The 18447-nt window shown below is 47.4% G+C and overlaps 6 protein-coding genes across 11 annotated transcripts; 5 read left to right on the forward strand and 1 right to left on the reverse strand.

Moving 5' to 3' along the window:
* Positions 1-1104: 1104 nt before the first annotated feature.
* Positions 1105-2989, forward strand: TERG_00354 (uncharacterized protein; the record flags this gene model as incomplete). The annotated part of the gene is made up of 2 exons (XM_003238316.2): positions 1105-2232; positions 2297-2989. 2 exons carry the CDS (start codon positions 1105-1107, stop codon positions 2987-2989), a joined length of 1821 nt encoding a protein of 606 aa, XP_003238364.2.
* Positions 2990-4518: 1529 nt separating this feature from the next.
* On the reverse strand, positions 4519-6499 carry TERG_00355 (pyruvate decarboxylase; the record flags this gene model as incomplete). Of its 4 annotated transcripts, XM_003238317.1 has the most annotated exons (5): positions 4519-4602; positions 4679-4889; positions 4955-6179; positions 6236-6316; positions 6391-6499. In XM_003238317.1, the coding sequence occupies 5 exons, from the start codon at positions 6497-6499 to the stop codon at positions 4519-4521; spliced, it is 1710 nt and encodes a 569-aa protein (XP_003238365.1). The 4 variants fall into 4 exon arrangements, with proteins under 4 accessions (XP_003238365.1, XP_047605080.1, XP_047605081.1 ...); XM_047749089.1 differs by lacking the exons at positions 6236-6316; positions 6391-6499 and having other exon boundaries at positions 4955-6012; XM_047749090.1 differs by lacking the exons at positions 4519-4602; positions 6236-6316; positions 6391-6499 and having other exon boundaries at positions 4649-4889; positions 4955-6012.
* A 351-nt stretch (positions 6500-6850) lies between these two features.
* On the forward strand, positions 6851-8155 carry TERG_00356 (uncharacterized protein; the record flags this gene model as incomplete). The annotated part of the gene is made up of 6 exons (XM_003238318.1): positions 6851-6916; positions 7026-7163; positions 7241-7406; positions 7503-7717; positions 7787-7927; positions 8000-8155. 6 exons carry the CDS (start codon positions 6851-6853, stop codon positions 8153-8155), a joined length of 882 nt encoding a protein of 293 aa, XP_003238366.1.
* Positions 8156-8200: 45 nt separating this feature from the next.
* Positions 8201-11554, forward strand: TERG_11548 (uncharacterized protein). 2 transcript variants are annotated; one of them, XM_047750650.1, is made up of 2 exons: positions 8201-10653; positions 10717-11554. In XM_047750650.1, the coding sequence occupies exons 1-2, from the start codon at positions 9653-9655 to the stop codon at positions 10844-10846; spliced, it is 1131 nt and encodes a 376-aa protein (XP_047605083.1). In that variant the 5' UTR covers positions 8201-9652; the 3' UTR covers positions 10847-11554. The 2 variants fall into 2 exon arrangements, with proteins under 2 accessions (XP_047605083.1, XP_047605084.1); XM_047750651.1 differs by having other exon boundaries at positions 8201-8487; positions 8615-11554.
* A 403-nt stretch (positions 11555-11957) lies between these two features.
* On the forward strand, positions 11958-15365 carry TERG_00357 (uncharacterized protein; the record flags this gene model as incomplete). Of its 2 annotated transcripts, XM_047749092.1 has the most annotated exons (3): positions 11958-13509; positions 13573-14678; positions 14751-15365. In XM_047749092.1, 2 exons carry the CDS (start codon positions 11958-11960, stop codon positions 14193-14195), a joined length of 2175 nt encoding a protein of 724 aa, XP_047605085.1. In that variant the 3' UTR covers positions 14196-14678; positions 14751-15365. The 2 variants fall into 2 exon arrangements, with proteins under 2 accessions (XP_047605085.1, XP_047603544.1); XM_047747584.1 differs by having other exon boundaries at positions 13573-15365.
* A 1508-nt stretch (positions 15366-16873) lies between these two features.
* Positions 16874-18328, forward strand: TERG_11549 (uncharacterized protein). The gene has a single exon (XM_047750652.1). The coding sequence runs from the start codon at positions 17779-17781 to the stop codon at positions 18148-18150; it is 372 nt and encodes a 123-aa protein (XP_047605086.1). The 5' UTR covers positions 16874-17778; the 3' UTR covers positions 18151-18328.
* The last annotated feature ends 119 nt before the right edge of the window (positions 18329-18447 follow it).

The following is an 18447-nucleotide window of genomic DNA, read 5'->3' on the forward strand; positions in this document are numbered from 1 at the left end:
TTTGACACGCATCCTCGTCAATGGTCTCTCCAGAACCCTTCCCGCCCGCGTACGCCTCAGCTGCGGTCCCGTGCCACCTTGGAGTCCATGCCGAGCGGCATATCGATATCAGAAAATTGACCCTGCGCCCCGAAGAAGACCCTCGCATAGTCGCATTTAGAAACAGTTACCTGGAAAGCGAGGCCAAAAATAAATTCTTTATTTAGCGGCAAACCGAAGATATCAGACTCCAGTTTGCCGAGCGCGGAGTCTCGTGATACCAACGCAGCGGAGGCGGGATCTGAATCCGCCGCGCAACCAGCACCGCAAATTGCGCCTCGGAAGCCTGCGAGGAATTTGGACGAAGACGATTATGATGAATATGATGATGAGGGTGGCAGTGACTCTGGCGGCCAAGGGCCGTCACCCCCAAAATCCAAAAGCGCGCCCACCCCCCCTGAACCAAAGCACGCGACTCAATCACCACCAAGGCTATCCTCACAACCTGGTTCTGCCCCGGAGAACCCCAAAGACGCGAAGAAGGAATCAGCGGAGGATATCCGAAAGCGATTGGAACAAGACAAAAAGGCTACCGAGGAGGCTGCCCGTCAGAGCTTCCATACCATATTCTACACCTTAGAGAATGACCGTGATGCGATGCTGGACCAGCAACGCCTGGAGGAGTCTGAAAGACAAGTTGAGGCTGAGATGTCCAGCCAGAATAACGCCAGTAACGATTCCACTGCTGCTCAAGGCCCTGGACATGGAACTCTCAGCAGCGCCAATCTCGGCGCATCAAGTTTAACGCTGAAGAACCTTATCGCGCGAATTGACATGAAACGCCATGAAGTACAAGCTTCTGATGCTGAACTGAGGAGCTTGATGAGTGAGGTTCGGAAGAACAGAAGTAAATGGGCCAGCGAAGAGAAGATCGGACAAGAAGAACTCTATGAGGCCCTGGAAAAAGTTCTGAGTGAACTAAAAGCTCAGACAGAGCATTCCAGTGCATTTTTGACAAAGGTCAATCGACGAGATGCTCCGGATTATGTTAACAGTAAGTTAAGTCTACGCTTCTTGGATTTTAGGGTAATTTATTAATATACTTGTATAGTTATCAAACGACCTATGGATTTGGGAACCATGACCAAGAAACTGAAGGCCATCCAATACAAATCGAAACAAGAGTTTGTTGACGATCTTAATCTCATCTGGGCAAACTGCTTGAAATACAACGCCAATCCTGAGCATTTCCTACGCAAGCATGCCCTCTACATGAGGAAGGAAACGGAAAAGCTTGTGCCACTCATTCCAGATATTGTTATTAGGGACCGGGCAGAGGTTGAGGCTGAGGAACGAAGACTTCAACTTGCTGACCTTGATGGTGCGGAAGAGAGTGACGATGAACCCATCATGTCCTCCCGAGGGCGGAAGGCTCCAGGGAAGAAATCCAAGAAAGGCACATCAACGACACGGACTGCACCTGAGACTAAGTCAGAGACTACATCAGTAACTGATTCTCGACCTCAAGTTCAGGAAGCCCCAGTTGCCCGACAGGACTCTTTCTTAGAAGGGAGTCAAAACGATTCTTCAACGCCACCCCCGGGTACTCTTACACCTTTGACCCTAAATAATAGCGGCCTTCCCGCAACCCAGGGTGATAGCATGGATATAGATTGCATTGGACCACCTCCTGCCGGTCAATGTGCTGCCCTGTTAGGCCTTGGTTCCGAGTTTGAAGATCCCGAGTTCAAGGTCTGGAAACTAGTGACAAAGAAGGATCGTGCTCTTGTCGCTGCTGAAAGACATAGACTCTTTAAAGGAGATAAAATTAATCCAGAGGAGCAAGCCCTCCTCAGAACAAAGCCTGGTATGAGAAGATGGATTCGAAATCGCAGAGCAACGCCAGGTGAAACAGATAAGCCTGAGGCCGCTCCTTCACAGGAAAAAGCCGAACCTAGTGGAGAGACTCTTGCTGAAGGGATTGAAGAAGAAGAAGATAAAATGCTTCCCGATTATTATGATGTGATGTCGGCCATTCCAGACCTTCCTGAGAACCTCCACTGGACCGAAGATGCTGAAGGGAATGTCGTAGAGCACTCGGAAGAGTTCCTTCGAGTCCTTCCTAGTGGCTTATTTACTGCTCCTGTGAGCAAATTTTCGAAAAAATTGGATGCGAACGTGAGGCAAATGCAAGAGACTAGAAAAGCTTGCTCAAAAATCAGTATTGTTAAGCAAATGCAACAACAATCTCAGGTGAGACTTACACTCCATTTAACTCTATACTCAGAATTATGACAAACCTAACCTGGTCACCTAGATGTACCAAAACCAATTTCAAAAGTACCAACCTGAACGGCTCGTTGAACAAGATATCGCGCCTCATGTCATGAATGGCGAGGGGCCGGTAATCAACCCTTGGGTCTGCAGAGCTGCACTTCAGCGATCTATTGGCAAGATTCTCTATCACACTGGTTTTGAGGAGTACCAACCCTCCGCTTTGGATGCTATTACGGACGTTGCATCAGACTTCTTCACCAAGATTGGACAAACCCTTAAATCCTACATGGAAGCCCCCAAAGTCCCTGCGTCGGACAACTCGTCAGATCAGACTGGAACATCAGAATGGAAGCTGCCATATACCTCCGAGGAGATGATTCTGCATACACTGCAGGCCGTTGGCACAGACGTGGACACATTAGAGACCTATGTAAAGGACGATATAGACCGCCATGGCGCTAAACTTGCTGTTATCCACGAAAGATTAAAGAACCATCTTACGGAATTGTTGCGCCCTGCATTCGCTGACACGAGTGGTGATGGGTCTGGAGCTTTCAACGACGGAAGCGAACAATTCGTTGGGGGTGACTTTGCTGATGACATCGATGAGGATTTCTTTGGATTTAAGGAGCTTGGCTTGGATAAGGAGTTTGGTCTTGCAAGCCTTAGCGTTCCTCTACATCTCCTTCAGAACAGGATGTTCAATGCTCATCAGGCTCAGAATGCAAAGTAAGTCATTCCTTTATCACTTATATTTTTGACAAACTGCTAATTCTGAACTCAACAGCTCTGCTCAATCCGCATCTGACTTATTTCCTACCCCACCGCAATATCCTAAAATCACTCTGGAGTCCATCCCATCACAAATTGGTCTTGCGCGGAATTTCTTCTTGGCTAAACTCCACGCTAACAAAGATGAGCCCTTGGTTGAAGACTATGAGCTACCACCCAAACAACGACCGATGGCAGGACGGCCTCGTGTTCCCGCATCTGGAAAGATTCCACCACAGCCTTCCTTGGGTATCGGATCCAGTCCTCAGAAACGCCCGGCACCCCCTTCCACTTCTATCACCGCCAAAGGCATGGTTCTCGAACCCAGCAAGAAAAAGATTAAGAAGAGCACCGGTGCTCCAACTAGCACGTTTGGGTCCGAGGGAGCGACTGAAGATTCGGCCCTGACTACCACTCCTAACAGCAAAGGGGCCGGGGTCGTGAAAACAAAACCAACGGATGGATCGAACGGCCATGTTGGCATCAATGGGAGTGCTAATGATACCAATGGCGTTGCCTCTGAGCCAATAGGGAGTCAGCCCTTGAAAGGAAGTGCGTGAAGCTCCGGTGAGACTACCCTGAAGTTAATTGACAGTGTATGTTTGCAATAAATCGGGAATTTCCTCTGGAACGACAGGTCTATGATGTGATCTGAAAAGCCACACCAACACCTTTCCCTATTACCTTTCTCCTTCGTTCATTTCTTGGGTCCAAACTTCCCCTTGCAATCTTATTGATTGCGGGTGCTGAAATGGTTCTCGCCCCCACTCATATATGTTGCCCACTTACCTTCTTCTCTCTGTATTCTTCCTGACCCCATTTTCTATCTCCTATTTGCATCTTTCGCATTGCTCAGGTGACCATCCGGAATAACCGATTCTGGCGTTTCTATGCCAATTATGACATTTATTTTTGCCTTTACTGGTCTTGGGGTTGCTGGCCGTGGTGTTTTGATTACTAGTACATGCTATAGCTCATGTTTTTCCTGTCCCGTGTGTTATCGTGCTTTCACGTGTGTTGATGCGTTTATTGAATGATTCTTACTATCTATACCTGGCCGGTTGATCGCATGGCGGTATCCTTCGATTTGCACCTACCCCTTAATTTTTGGCATCCAGTTTGTTTCTCTGCCCATTCATTATTCTGTTTAATAGACGGGATGATACTCAAAGGCCTCCTTTAGTTTATCTGCCCTTTTGATACCATTCAAATTATCATTTAAAGGCCATTGTACAATGTTAGTTAATCACGACCACTTCTTGTCTTGACCATTCTCGATGATTTTCTGTTTCTTTGATTTGATGAAAGTCGTCTTCAACTTCATGTACTCTTGAGGTCGGTTATTATCATTTTGTGTTTGTAGTTTTCAGGTAACTAGTATAATAAAAATTACAATAAACTATCAGTCTCGAAATTTCCCTTAACGACGACGTTACCGATGTTAAGGCTCCGGGATGAGTTATATGACTGCCCAGCCGAATTGACTCCCAATCACTCGTTTCTCTTTGCCGCCATTTCGGCAGTCAGTCTTAAGGTGGATGGCGCATCTTCTTGTGGAGTAAGAAGTTCCACGATCTAGGCGAAAAGAGATAGTCATGTTAGCAACTTCCAATATTCTAATCTAGAATTGAGCACATGGATATGATTTTACCTGGAGACGCTTTGCAGAGCAAAATTCCTTGTTGGAGAACAAGTCAAGGAGTTCCTGCCTCTCTCGAATTTGATATGTCGCAAATTTGTCAGGTTGCGCTCCAAATGCAGACGGGAATTCTCCAAATTTCCATTCTTGAATATCATTATAATTTGCCTTCCATCCATGAATGTACCGTTCCACGGTATACCCATTGTTACAAATAACGAATCTGGAACCATCCATTAGCTAAGTCCCCGAGAATGAAAGGAGGATATGGTATGGAAGGGGTATTACATTATTGGAGTTAATCCATTTCTGATCATTGTGCTTATTTCTTGAACAGTAAGCTGAAAGCTACCATCTCCAATAAATAAGATGATACGGCGCGGCATCTTTTCCTTGGTTGCGAGAGCGGCTCCCTGGCAGGCTCCGAGGGAATAGCCTATGCTACCCCAGAGAACTTGACTTACAGCGGTTACTCCCTTAGGGAATCTTGTACCCCAGATGCCAAAGCTTGAGGTACCTGTTTCTGTAATGACAATATCATTCTCTTGCAGCCAGTTACCCACATTCGGCCATAGCCAGGAGTGAGTAATAGTTGGGGCTGGAAATTGAGGATTCTCTTCCGGTACATTCTCCTGTTTTGGAGGAGCGGTAATATTCAATTTGCCCATGCGATTAATGATTTTACGGAGGACTCCCTTCATCCGGACACCGGGATACTCTGAATACCGAACAACCATGTAGTTGCTGTGGAAGTCAATGGTGTTTAGACGACTGACTCTGTAAGTGAATCCCGTGGTATTAAAATCCGATTTGATTCCTCCGATGCTCAAAATCAAGTCAGAGGCTTCGATATGCTCCCGAACTTGAGCAGTGGAGCCATCTCCGGCATAAACTCCGCCGTAATTGGGAAGAGTTTCATCAACTGCCCCTTTGCCCATGGGAGCAACAAATGTGGGAAGGCCTGATTTTGATACCAGATCATGGATTTCATCTAAAACCCTGTGACGAATGGCACATGCATCAACAATGATAGCTGGCCGTTTAGCAGCATGCAGATATTTCAGCACAGTATCAACCACGTAGTCTTCCTTTTCCTGGTCGTTATCCGGAAGTCGCAAATCTATTGGAGTTTTTAAGCGTTTCCCCTCGATCTTCTGCTTGACCATATCAACAGGCAGAGTAATGTACACTGGTCGGCTGCGGACCCAGCATTCCTTTAGGGTACTATCAATGTATGCGGCAGCATCACGGGGATCATTCAGCTTTGCCACTGAGCAGGAAATTCCGGCACTCATATTGGCAAAGACGTTAAAATCACCATTTCCCAGGGTATGATGAAGAAGCATTCCATCTCTTTGTGAGGATGTACTCGGTTGGCCGACAATATGCACTATGGGGACATATTCAGAATAGGCCCCAGCAATGGCATTGAGAGCCGAGAGTTCTCCCACTCCAAATGTTGTAAACAATGCCGAGATCCCATTTATGCGCGCATAGCCGTCGGCAGCATATCCTATTCTGCTCTTAGCATTATATCCAAAGGCAGCCAACAAAAGTTATTGACTGTACCGGCATTCAATTCGTTACAATTCCCTACCCAATGCAAGCCGCATCTCGGAATGTAATCTAGAGCTCCTAAGTTGTAATCTCCTAAACACTCATGCCAATTAGTGTCTGAGACACGAGATATCTAGTACCAAAGCTCTCAATAAATATCAGCTTACCGGGGACGCCATGGATGGATTTAATCCCCATCTGACGCAGTCGTTGGAAGAGATACTCCGCTACATCGATAGGTTCTTCAAGCTCTCTGGTGACGATATCTGAAGCCATGGCCGTCAAATACACTGGCAGGATGAAGTAGTCTTTTGATTCAGAATGTTACAACAGTAGCAACATAGCTGTATTAAGAAACAGACCTTCAGCTTATATATTTATCAAGGAAAGTACCTTGCACCAAGCCTTCCCTGGCAGTGCATCCTACCTGCTTGCTTTCCACATCAGCTCTGAGCAACCTATGACGTCACAGGCATGCGGTAAAAAATATCATCCTCTCCGAATCTTATCTTCCATGGATATCTCTCACAATTCATTATGTAAGCAAGGGCATTTTTTGGTTAACCTTCATAACATTTTGGTTACAACTCCCACTTCAGTCAGAAATCACAGCGGCCCACCACAGTCATGGCCGACACGGGAGGTAAAAGAAAAGCAAGCGATCCTAGCGCTCGTGATAATAAGAGACAAAAGGTAGGTTCTTACCAGGTGAAAAGCCCAGCTAGTGCTAAACCTGGCGAGGGTCGTCCTCTGATTTTATACTTAGGGAGCTAATTGAATACTGTGTTCACACGCGTCTTAGGGCCAGTGGAAAGGCCATGACAAGCGAAAGATTAATTCGAAAAGAAAACTAGCGACCGGTGATTCTGGAATTTTTGTTAGCTGTGATAGAGGTCGGGAGGGAAAATGCTCCGCTGAGATCCTAGATCTCCTTTCACAGGTCTGCACTGCAGCCTTCCCTCTCTGTTTCGATCACCTAGCTATTCTCTTAGCAATTGGACTGATAAGAAATCATAGGAACTACCAGGAGCTGTTGTCGCGGATCAAAACGATGATGGCACAGGTGATGAAAATGAGAACGACGATATCGATATCGAGGAACAGATAAAGCGGGAGGTGGAGCAGATGCAGCCTAAGCAATCGAAAGCACCGTTTCAGCTCATAAACCTGGACGTCCCGTGTCGTAAGCTGTCTAGAATGCGACCTTTTTTTTTTTTTTTTTTTTTTTTTTTTTTTTTTTTTGGCACTGCGCTGAATCCCTGACTTAAGAGCATGGCAGTTATATTCGTGAAAACTAGCGGTACCTTGAATCCGGTAGATATTGTGCATCGCCTATGCATTGATGCCCGGACACATCCGGAACAGAAGAGAAGTCGTTGGGTTAAACGATTAACCCCAATTACATCAATGAAGAAGATTCTCGGCGGCGGATTGGAGGAGCTGGCTCGTGATGTACTGAGGCCGCATTTCCATTCTGGCGGCCCTCCTAGAAAGGTATGATACTTTTCCAGGCCTAGCAAGCAAGTTCTGGATATCGTTACTCACTGGTGGCGCGCTATGTAGTACGCTATTCGACCGACCATCAGAAACAACACGGATTGCCAGAGGGACGCGGTCATCAAACTCATTGCTAGTATTGTTGGGGGTGAGCATTCAGTGGACCTGAAAAACTATGACTTGTTGATTCTTGTCGATGTTATCCAGGTGAGTGCATCCTATCCCCAAACATGATTCTTAGTATACCTCCGCGGAGATGGCTGACCATAATTACGCCAGACTATGTGCGGCATGAGTGTGGTTGAGGGTGATTATGACGCATTAAAGCGTTACAACCTCTCTGAAATATATTCTCCCACGCCACGGCCGGGAGTAAAGCCGGAGAAGGAACCAGGAGGAGACGAGAAAGTGCAAAATGAGCAAAATGAAGCTTAACGGGGCGAAGTGGGATTTAAAAAAAAAAAAAAAAAGGGTTTGAAAAATTAAAATACACGAACAACAGATAGAAAGATAGCCCTGGCATCATTTTGTCCTTCGCCAAATGATCACCTACGGTTGGAAGACCTCGTCACCGCTTGCCATCCGTCACTCGCCTGTCGAACCCAAGGTGGAACGGCAGAGATGTTGCATCAGGACCAGGGAGAACGCATTGACCGCCAACTGAAAACGCCTTGGGGATGCCTCTTGATACATAGCATGATGACTGACCATGTACGCGGACAACATACATGACCAGGTTTATTTTATGGACTGGCGCAAAGTACTCTGTAAGAGAAGCGACAAATGCTCGGTAATCTCGGGCGTTCTCAAGCCGACCCTGCTTGACCAAGTCTTCCCGTCCGACTGTATAAGCACGAGATCTGACGTTAATTATTCGCTTCGCATTGTCCGCAGGCTCTCATTCTGCAACCAGCCTGCTTTTGCGGGTGAAGCTGGCGTGAGAGAGGCACCTTTGGGGATTTGATAGATAGGCGATTGGCTCCCTTCCACGCCAAGAAACGACAGACGATGGTCGAAGCTGAGCGGTGATGACGAAGGGAAGAAGCAAAAAAGGAGACGAAGGAAAGCAAGCTCGGGATGGATGGATGCGATCCACCCTGCGTTGCATTTGGATTTTAAGGATTTCCGAATCTGAAATCTCGCCAAATGCGCGGCTCTCATTGGTGCAACGCGGCGCATAATCGACAGCGTCCCCGTTTCACCTCTAAACATGCATCGAGCATTATTACTGAACACAGCAAAATCTGGCGAGGTTACTTTCGACAGGCGTACTCCAACCTTCCAACGGCACATCTCGAGTGTGCGGATACCATAGTGGTCAAGGACTCCAGTGCAGGTTTCCCGCCCAAGCCCGTTCCTGCGGCGTTCCCCCCAGGGTGTGACAGGCCTGATGCAAACACGAGTCTATCACCATTTGAATACTCAGCAGGCTGGCCAAGTGGCTTCCGTTCGTTCGGCCGGGACCGCTGGCTGTGATGCAACTTGGGTGAACTTGGTATTAACCAGGCTGCTTAATGTCGATTTTTCTTCCGCACATCCTTTTTACTGGCGCAGCTGCTTACCACAACTTTTCAGTACAGTATACGACCAAAGACGAAATGGGAGGGTGGCCTGGAATATACCCCTAATACCCCTACCAACCATCCATACATCGAACCCTGTGGATGCTTGGGGCATTAGTCCGATGATCAAAAGCATAATTTACCAGACCTGTGGCGCTTGAATTTGACACAAGCGATTCCCTTAACGTTAAATCTGCCTATCGTGCTCTATCCACATTTCATGGTGGTTTGATAGCTCTTAGCGTCTCAAGGCCCGTTTTATATAGGTAGGGAAGGCTGCAGCACATTGCTCGGACATAATGGAGGGTTGCACTTTTTCGACTTCAGTGAGGAAGCAAAACATATATATACAGTTTCTTATATACACACAATGACTGCCTTCGGCTTCATCCCCAAGAGTCGTATCTCTTCATGTATTGGCCAGGATTCCCGTCGTGGTCATCATAACTTGTCAAATATGCAACGGCAATGCAGTACTCCACCATACCCTTATGTTATGCAAATTTCTACTACAACGATGGTCTCAGTTGGTTTTACCGGGAAGGTGCCTCGCAATAACAAAAACACTTCTTCTATTGATGGATTTATTCAGCCCCTTTTCCCCAACCAGAAGGTTTTGGACATACAAACTTATGACGAAGACCCGCATCCGCACTATCTCCTACATATGTCTGGAGGAACTGAGCTCGCATTGAAAACATCGACACGCCAACCAGAAACTGTTCTATACCATGAACAGCATGCTCTCGAAGTTGAAGCTCACGTCTTATTGTTACTTGAACCGAGCGGAATATGGTGCATCCCAAAGCTTATCCGATGTGAGGTAGTTCCGTCATCTCCAGCGGTAACATTTCTTTTACGTTACAAGTGTCCCGGCACGCCTCTTTCGGAAATCAAAGAAAAGTTGACGTCAGATGAGCTGAGACGCATTGACACGCAACTCGGTATTACTGTCGATCGAATTGGACAGCATACCGCTATGAAATTCGGCCCTGTTTATGATATATGCGTGGGAAGAGGAGAACGGACTTGGAAACGAGCATTTCTTAATCTCCTTGAATCACTTCTATGGAATGCCGAAAATATGCTTATTTCATTACCGTATTTTGAGATTCGTCATCAAGCAAATCGTCTGTCCTCTGTTTTTGATGATGTTACGGAACCACGTTTGATTTTATACAATATCAGTCAGCCTTCCCATATCATTATCGACCCTGAGACTAAAGATATCAGCGGAATTATCGATTTCACTGCTGCGACCTGGGGTGATGTTCTCATGACCGACATATTTGAAAACCCTTCCCCAGAAATTATCAGTGGGTACGGGTCTGACCCTACCCGGGGTAGATTCGCATCTATCCGTTTACTCTTGTAAGTGGCTTTCGCCGACAGAACGTTCCAATTCATCAAAGCTAATGGTATGGTAACCCTTAGTTACTCCTGCTATCGCAATATCCTCAAAATAGTGAAGCAATACTATCGAAATCAGCCCCATGAGGAGGAGCTTCGAGTCCGAAAGAATTTGATGTCGGACCTTGCCTCTATAGCAGAGTATACCCCATGATACTCTTTCTTTCTATCTTCCATCTTTCTTGCGATTTGTATTGAAACACATGGAGCAACTCTGTTTGATTCGGGTCGCCTAGGGTTACTGCTACGGTGTATAATAGAAGGAACACATCGGAGCTGGGAAAAATGGGCTTTGGGATGGATTTGGAGAGGCGTTCGCTCGGGATTTGGATTCCAGCCCCTTCTGCTAACAAGGCGAGATAAAAGCAAAGCTGCAAGATGACTATCCAAGCACCTCTTGTGTTTTCTACTGTTTTTGTTTTATACTGTGTCGACAAATAACTAGCGGTTATCGAAATGAGGTCCATGCCCCTTCACGTGCATTTAAGCTGGTGAGCTTATTTACTTGACGTCAGCCGCCAAGAGCGCGAGCCAGAAACGCCTTTCGCTTCTAATCGCGAACGACTTCGTTTTGTCTTGGTTGCTGGCGATCTGAATAAAACCATCCCAGTATCGGAGTACGTGCGCTCGTTAACGCTTTAGTTATAGAGATGGCCCATTTTTTACGAGGAAAGCAGGCTGGCATCCAGAGTGATCTCTCCGGGAGCCTCTCGCCAGAAAGCTTCCTCATAGACGAGGTGAGTCCGTCGAGTTAGAGAGGACTGGATGCACACCAGCCACCCCTATGAGTGCTGCATAATGTGAACTAACCCGGCACTCTCTCAGGTGGCTCGTTATGGTATAAATTCCCGAATCAGCGCCATAGCGTATGACCCCGTTCAATCGTTACTCGCTGCCGGCACAAGCGAGACGCAGTTTGGGAGCGGGGAAATTTATGTGTTTGGACAAGAGCGAGTCTCTGCCGTTTTTTCCCTCCCTCGCAAAGCGTCAACGAGTATTCTTCAATTCTGCGGAGATAAGCTACTCGCCGTTGCCAAGAATGAGCTATACGTCTTCTCTCTTGATGAGAGAAAGCTCGTCACTTCGTATGCGCCGCCTGGACATGCTACGTGTGTGCTTACAGACCCAGCCCTAGACTATGCATTTATCGGGCTACAGAACGGTTGGTTATGGCTATTATTTCAATGTGCTGCTATTTCTAGCTTTCCCTAGCTGATCGTTTATCGGCGATAGGCGAGCTTGTCACATATGACCTCGATCGGCATATGGTAGCTCCGTTCAAAGTGCCAAATTTATGGAAAGAGAGAAATTCGAGGGCCAGATTTCTCCCCATATTATCCCTTGCTTTTCACCCAAAGGATTTAGGGACTCTACTGATCGGATACTCGGATGGAGCTGTGATTTTTTCTATCAAACAAAATGTTCCCGTCAAGTACTTCCAGTATGAGGTACCCAAGGGCGCTCCAGGTGGTGATTCAGACCCCTCCTCGGCTCGTGAGACGAGGTGGCCCAAAGTTGTCAAGGCACTCTGGCACCCAACTGCCACTTTTGTTTTAACTGTGCACGAAGATTCATCTCTTGTGTTTTGGGACCCGAAAGATGGGCGTGTCGTCATGGCTAGAACGATACAGGCAATAGATGTGAATAAACCAGGCGAACTCGCGTCTACTTCTGGCTCAACTCCTAATACTTTCTCACTAAAGGCACCTATTTTTGAAATTGCATGGTGTTGCAAAGAAAACCCGGACGATACGGGGCTACTAATAGCCGGCGGAACACCTACCACTGAGATGACAAAAGGGCTCACGTTTATTGACCTTGGGATTACTCCCAACTACCAAACTTCTTCCTGGCAAGTCCTGTCTGGTCATTTCTCATCTTTAAAGCGTCAGTCAACGTTATCGACTCCGCCAAATGCAGAAGTAGCCCAGTTTTGTCTAATTCCCAGAGCATCACCCCATTTCGGGGGTGCTCAAGACCCTATTGCAGTTGTTGCTCTTCTATCATCCGGGGAGCTAGTTACTCTAAGCTTTCCAAGCGGATACACCATAACTCCTACCAATGTTTTCCCTCCGTCTCTAACAATGGTCCATCCATTTGCTACCAACTTTGATCTTGCTTGCATCGACAGGACAAGATGGCTTGGTTGGCGAGAGAAGAGAGCACAAGGACCACCCCTTCTTATCGGGGGAGCAGCAGCAAAAAAGGCACTTAAACGTTTTGAAAGCCGAGATATTGCTATTGTTGCACATGCAGATGGTCTCATACGTCTCTGGGATATCGGACATGACGATCAGATAGAGAATCCTACGGTTCTTCAAGTGGATCTTGCTCGCGCAGTTGGGAGGTATGATGGAATTGCAGCCACCCAGATGTCATTTTCTGGCGCCGCAGGCGAACTTTCTGTCGGCCTCCAAAGCGGAGAGTTAGTGGTTTTTAAATGGGGCCGGAATGAAAACGCTGGCCGAGATGTACCCCTTGGGGAGAATAATGGGCCAGACCAAATTACTAGCATCTCTCATAGAGGTGACCCTGGACTGAAGGAAGGGCTACTCCCTCTTGCACTGCTAGACCAAAGCCAGGGATCAATTACCGTTCTCAAGCACAGTGATGTAGGATTCATCTGTGTCGGATATAAGTCTGGAAGCATCGCATTTCTTGACTTACGCGGCCCGGCTGTGATATACTCAGCGAACTTGACGGATTTTGCAGCCAAACAGTCACGGCGAAGCAGCTGGAAAAGTCATTCTTCAATGGAAAAAGGGGTAGATTGGCCAACTTGTGCTGAATTTGGTGTTTTAAGAATTGAAGATGACAGTGAGTCCTAATCTCAGTTAATTTACCCTCATTTCCCAAATATCCCTTGCTGATTATACCTAGGTTACTCGAGTATCAGCTGCTTCGTTGGCACAAACAACGGTCACTTAGCTACATTTAAAATCCTTCCTTCATCTGGCGCAACGTATACTGTGTCTTTTGTTGGGTCATGTAGTTTGGATGACAGGGTGCTATCCATTTGCCCTATTAATGCGGAGACTGGAGCTCAGACACTAGCTACACAGGACGCCGTCTCAGACTTACGAAATGGCGGTAAAGTCAATGGAGTGATAGTCGCGGCCACACCTTCTGGTTGTCGTATTTTCAAACCCGCTACATCTAAAGGCGCCCATAAGAATTGGGATGACTTCATGTGTGATGCAGCCTCTGTGGTTCACTCCTCTGGGGGGTGCAGCGTGGTAGGCTTGTTTGGTGATGGGAAAGCTAGGGCGTACTCTATACCAGCCTTAAAGGAGATTGGCTCTATAAGTATTGGAAAGATACTTGATACTAGAAGGTTGGGTGATGCTCGGATATCACCATCCGGAGATATTCTTGCATGGACTGGGCCGTCTGAACTGGCTATGCTTCATGTTTGGGGTATCGGTAGCCCGTTGTACGTGGAAATGAAGTTGTTGTCTCCCTCTAATATGAACATCAAACTGACAAAACATCCTCTCACATAGGCTCCGGTCAGCAGATAGGCTCTTTAACCCCGAAGCAATCGCCCCACCTCGCCCAACTATCTCCAATCTACAATGGATATCCGGGACGCAATTTGTATCAACTGCAGATGTGGATTTATTGGGTAAGTTTTTAGCCTCGATAAACCAAAGCCATACATGTTAGTAGCTGGTTTAACGCAAATCTACTTGTAGTTGGAGGACCAAACCGCCCTCCCTCTAAGCGCATGCTTGAGCAAATGCGTCTCGAAGAGCAAGAGCGTCAAAGGGCAGAGCGTGAAGGGCGTCTTCCCCGAACCAGCACCTCTAACTCCCAGGGTTCACAAGAGTCATACTGGGCGTATATGCAAAGGCAAATGCAGGAAAGAACTGAAAATTTAAACATTATGGGCGATAGCATGGATCGCCTTGGAGAGAACAGCAGCGGCCTAGCAGATGACGTTAACAAGTTTGTCAGGAACCAAAAGAAGAAGGCAGTTCTAGGAGGTAAGTCAATATCTCCCTGCTTTACGAAGATATGCTAAAAACCGGCATGAATGCTGATGTTAAATCCTCCAGCGCTTGGCTCGAAATTCGGGTTCTGATACTATCTGGACACATGCCTCAAGGACGTAAAACTGATGGCATGTGCCTCTGTTCTTGGAATCCCACACCCTGTACTTCTTCTCCTTTCATCCTGATTCGGGAGGGGGTTTCCCCTCTCTTTTCTGTCGCTCACGATTTTATCGATGATCTATAATCTTAGAGAAGGGGCCGAAGTTAGGTTTCATCCACGCCAATTTAGGGCAATGATGGGCTCTTTGGAGATAACCAAGTTCGTTTCAGTAGTACTATTAACTACACTCACAGATAATGTACCGTTACACGTGAACAGGCAGACAAGAACGGTATGTCGGCTATCCCTTAAGGAGTCCCATTTCCCTTCTACGCAAACGATGTCACAGATACGGAAATACCTAGGAAGAAATGGATCTCATGACTAGGTAGAAACAAAACTCAAGCTTATCATATGCAGTGCTCCATACACTCCCCATCTATATTTATGAGGTGGCGGTAAGAAGTTACAAGAAAGAGCATTCTTGTGTTTATATGCATCTCCCCACAAGATCCTTGTTCCTAATAGCCCTTCATTATCAATGCCTCGAAGGATGAACCATGAACAGTTTCCGCCCCCGCCTTCACCCCGACGCCCGGAAGAAGTAGATCTTTGGGTCCTCGATTTAAATGCGCTTCATAGAGTCATCATCTTGGCAGCACAAACCAACTTCTAAATACTTACACCATCGATTCTTCCCCGAGTGGCCGATTATCAGCAGCAGCATCGCCATCGTTGCCATCACAGCAAGCAGTAAAAGCAAGGCAGTCCTGATGAAATTAAGCGGTTTCAAGGGGAGCTCAGTCCACGGAGCTGGGATTACCCGTAACCCCAAACGTGTGATAGAAGTCGATCCCTTCATTCTGGTTACTGAGGCTCATATATTTGACCTGTGATTTTGATTTTCCCTGTCAAAAAGCGACTGCACCGCACGATTATGTAGGGTGTGTACGCCATCGGTACATGTGCATAAGAGCATATATATCCCATGCTATGCTTCGACCAGACTGTGGCCTAGAGGCAGACTCGGGCCGTTTCCTGCGTGTGGGAGCCTATCAAGGGAGGATAATGCCTTGACTGCTCCTTGGTTGGTGGGTGACTCGTACGTCATCATAGAGACCGTTGGAAGGGCACATCGGCCACAGAAACTACACGAGGTACTCTGCGCCAATGCATGTACCTACGAAGGGTAAGAGACCAGCTTCTTGCAGCTTGCATATACTTGACTATGGTGAACCGATGGTGCCATGCGCAGCGCCGGGGAAGGACGACCGCCAGCAACCTGTATAAAACATGGCCGAGGAAGTGTTCCGGCCACCTGCACTGTGTGGCTTCTCGCCTTCTCACGCGCTCTCTGCATCGTTGCTGCCACCTCCTCTACTCCGCTCCATGCTTTCTTTTCTTTGCTCCATCTCGTTGCCGTCCACTTCGTCCACTTCGTCCACTTCGTCCACTTCGTCCACTTCGTCCAAGCCGAAATTCGAATGTGACGTCGGCGAGGGAGGCCGATGATGACTAAGCGACTCGCCCGAGATGTCGACGAAGCAGGAAAATCCAACAGCAAAAAACAAGCAGAGCAACGCAACGCAACGCAAACTCCGCAGGTCAAGGGGAAATCCAGTACAGGCTGGGATCCCGGACAGTGCATACACACAAGAAGAAAAGAACCCCGTTCAGGAAGAGTGAGATACGCGCACCCATGGAATAGTGGCGTTGCCTTTCCAACATTTTTTCGGGAAGCCAAAGACCTGGGTGGTGGATGGGGTCGCTAACTAACTAACAAACTAAACGACGCAGGCCAGATCAAGAGATCGAAGACGTCCCTTGTTCGGGTGGCTTCTGGACGGCAGAGCTGATTTAGACAAAGGAGATGAGGAAGGATGAAGAAGACGGAGACGAAGCAAGCAGCATGGCCGCCACGAACCCCTCGAAGCGAGGCTCACAGTTCTTCGCGCAGCACCAAGAGATGTAGGAACAACATGGGGGTGCGCTTGGCCTTGCGTTTGAGATAGAAAGAACCTGTCACTCTGTGATGACTTGGCCAGGCGTTCCCCCCCCTTCTCAGATGCAGTCGTGATTCTCTGTCTTTTTCGTGAAATCTTAGGTGGTTTTTTTGCGCATCATCCTGAGAAATGCTGCTGACTGATAGCCTATTCCCGGCTCCGAGCTTTTGGGGATCGAGGCTATGGGGGGATCTCACCAACACAGCCGGCACTAGACTTCAACTAGCCGACTAGTGTACCTTCGTGGATTTCTAGCCTCGATGTGTCAAAGGTGGAATTGATTCTCTCTGGTCTAAAAGCAAGCTTGTTTCTGGATCTCGACCAGAAAGGCTTGATCGATGCCAGCGGATAACGATTCCGGAAGGTCGGTGGATGTCCTAAGTACCGTGATGCCTGGCGATGGCTTGCTTTGCCCAGATAATCTACCCTTGCCGCGAGCGAAGCACCACCACAACCGCCCTCTCGAAAAGAAGAGAAAAGGAAAGGAAAGGCAAAAATCACTGACAAGACAGAAGAAGAAACGAGAAGCAAGCAGCCCGAGTTTCCCGATGGGAAAAGTCATGATCCGATTGGATTACAGATAAAGATGCATTAATACGCTTGCTACCGCTCTGCTATAGTTCTCTCTTGATACATATACATAATTTGCTGACGGGGGTCCTCCTGGCTGACCTTGCGAAGGAAGCCTCAGGAGGTATGAAGTATAAACGTACGAGGTCGTTATCCGTTAACTATCCCCAACATAGGCTTAAGAGGATAGAATTCTCAGATGTTCGTACTTACAAGGCGAAGAAGGACGCTTAGCCTAAGTCCTCGAGTTCCCGATGAAACGGGTTGCTACTTGGTACATCGCGTACTTTTTTCCCAACGCTGATGGATCAACCAAGGGGGATCATCGATTTTGAGTGATTTTCCCAGACTTGGTTCCCCCGGATAATTTCCAGACTCACTATCATATTAGGCTTTTTTCTGGAATTCGTCCATACATATGGGTAGAAGGCTAAGGGGGGCCAACAAAAAGGGAGGAGACCGAGTGCCTGACTTCTCCCCCACAACCCCCTGGCTTGCAAGGACACAGCCAACGGAATGTAGTTCACTGTCCAACCTGCGCAAACCGAATCGAAAAGGGAGGCTCTGGGGAGGGTCAACGTACAGTCCATTACGGAGTATGCTTGGTCATGATGCTCGTACAGGAGGCTTTCTGGGGGGCATTCACGTATTTTTGCGGAGAAAGAGAAGAGAGATGAAGCGGCTAATCATGCCACCGTTCTTGAAGCGAGGTGCCGAAGGCCATCGCTGCCTATACCCCCAGATTCGGCTCTTTTCAATGAACTTGTGGCTATGGCCAGATGCTTTGTAAAATTTCCACCTTCCCACTTCAGGGCGCAAGCATCCTACTTAGGGGACAGCGGGAAGATTAATGATGGCGTAAAGAGGGAGAGAAGGAGACAAGAAGCACCTACTATCAACCCCATGACTGGCCAACAGCTCCTTTCCACCCAAAACTAAACCTTCGTTTGCCCTGCCGCTGCCACATATCACGGCCGCCTCTTGTGTCCACTTGGGGTTCTGTTGAAAATTAAGAAAAAGAAAAAAGAAAAAGAAAAAAAGAGAAAAGAAAAAAAGAAAAAAGAAAAGGAAAAAGAAAGAAGGCCAA

The sequence above is a fragment of the Trichophyton rubrum genome, assembly GCF_000151425.1.
Source record: "Trichophyton rubrum CBS 118892 genomic scaffold supercont2.1, whole genome shotgun sequence".
NCBI lineage: Eukaryota > Fungi > Ascomycota > Eurotiomycetes > Onygenales > Arthrodermataceae > Trichophyton > Trichophyton rubrum.

Bases quoted from the DNA above. Each gene is read 5' to 3' on its own strand.
- TERG_11549 (XM_047750652.1), top strand. From the start codon at position 17,779: ATGGGTAGAAGGCTAAGGGGGGCCAACAAAAAGGGAGGAGACCGAGTG.
- TERG_11548 (XM_047750650.1), top strand. From the start codon at position 9,653: ATGACTGCCTTCGGCTTCATCCCCAAGAGTCGTATCTCTTCATGTATT. The intron at 10,654-10,716 runs GTAAGTGGCTTT...GGTAACCCTTAG, and splicing joins GCATCTATCCGTTTACTCTT to TTACTCCTGCTATCGCAATA.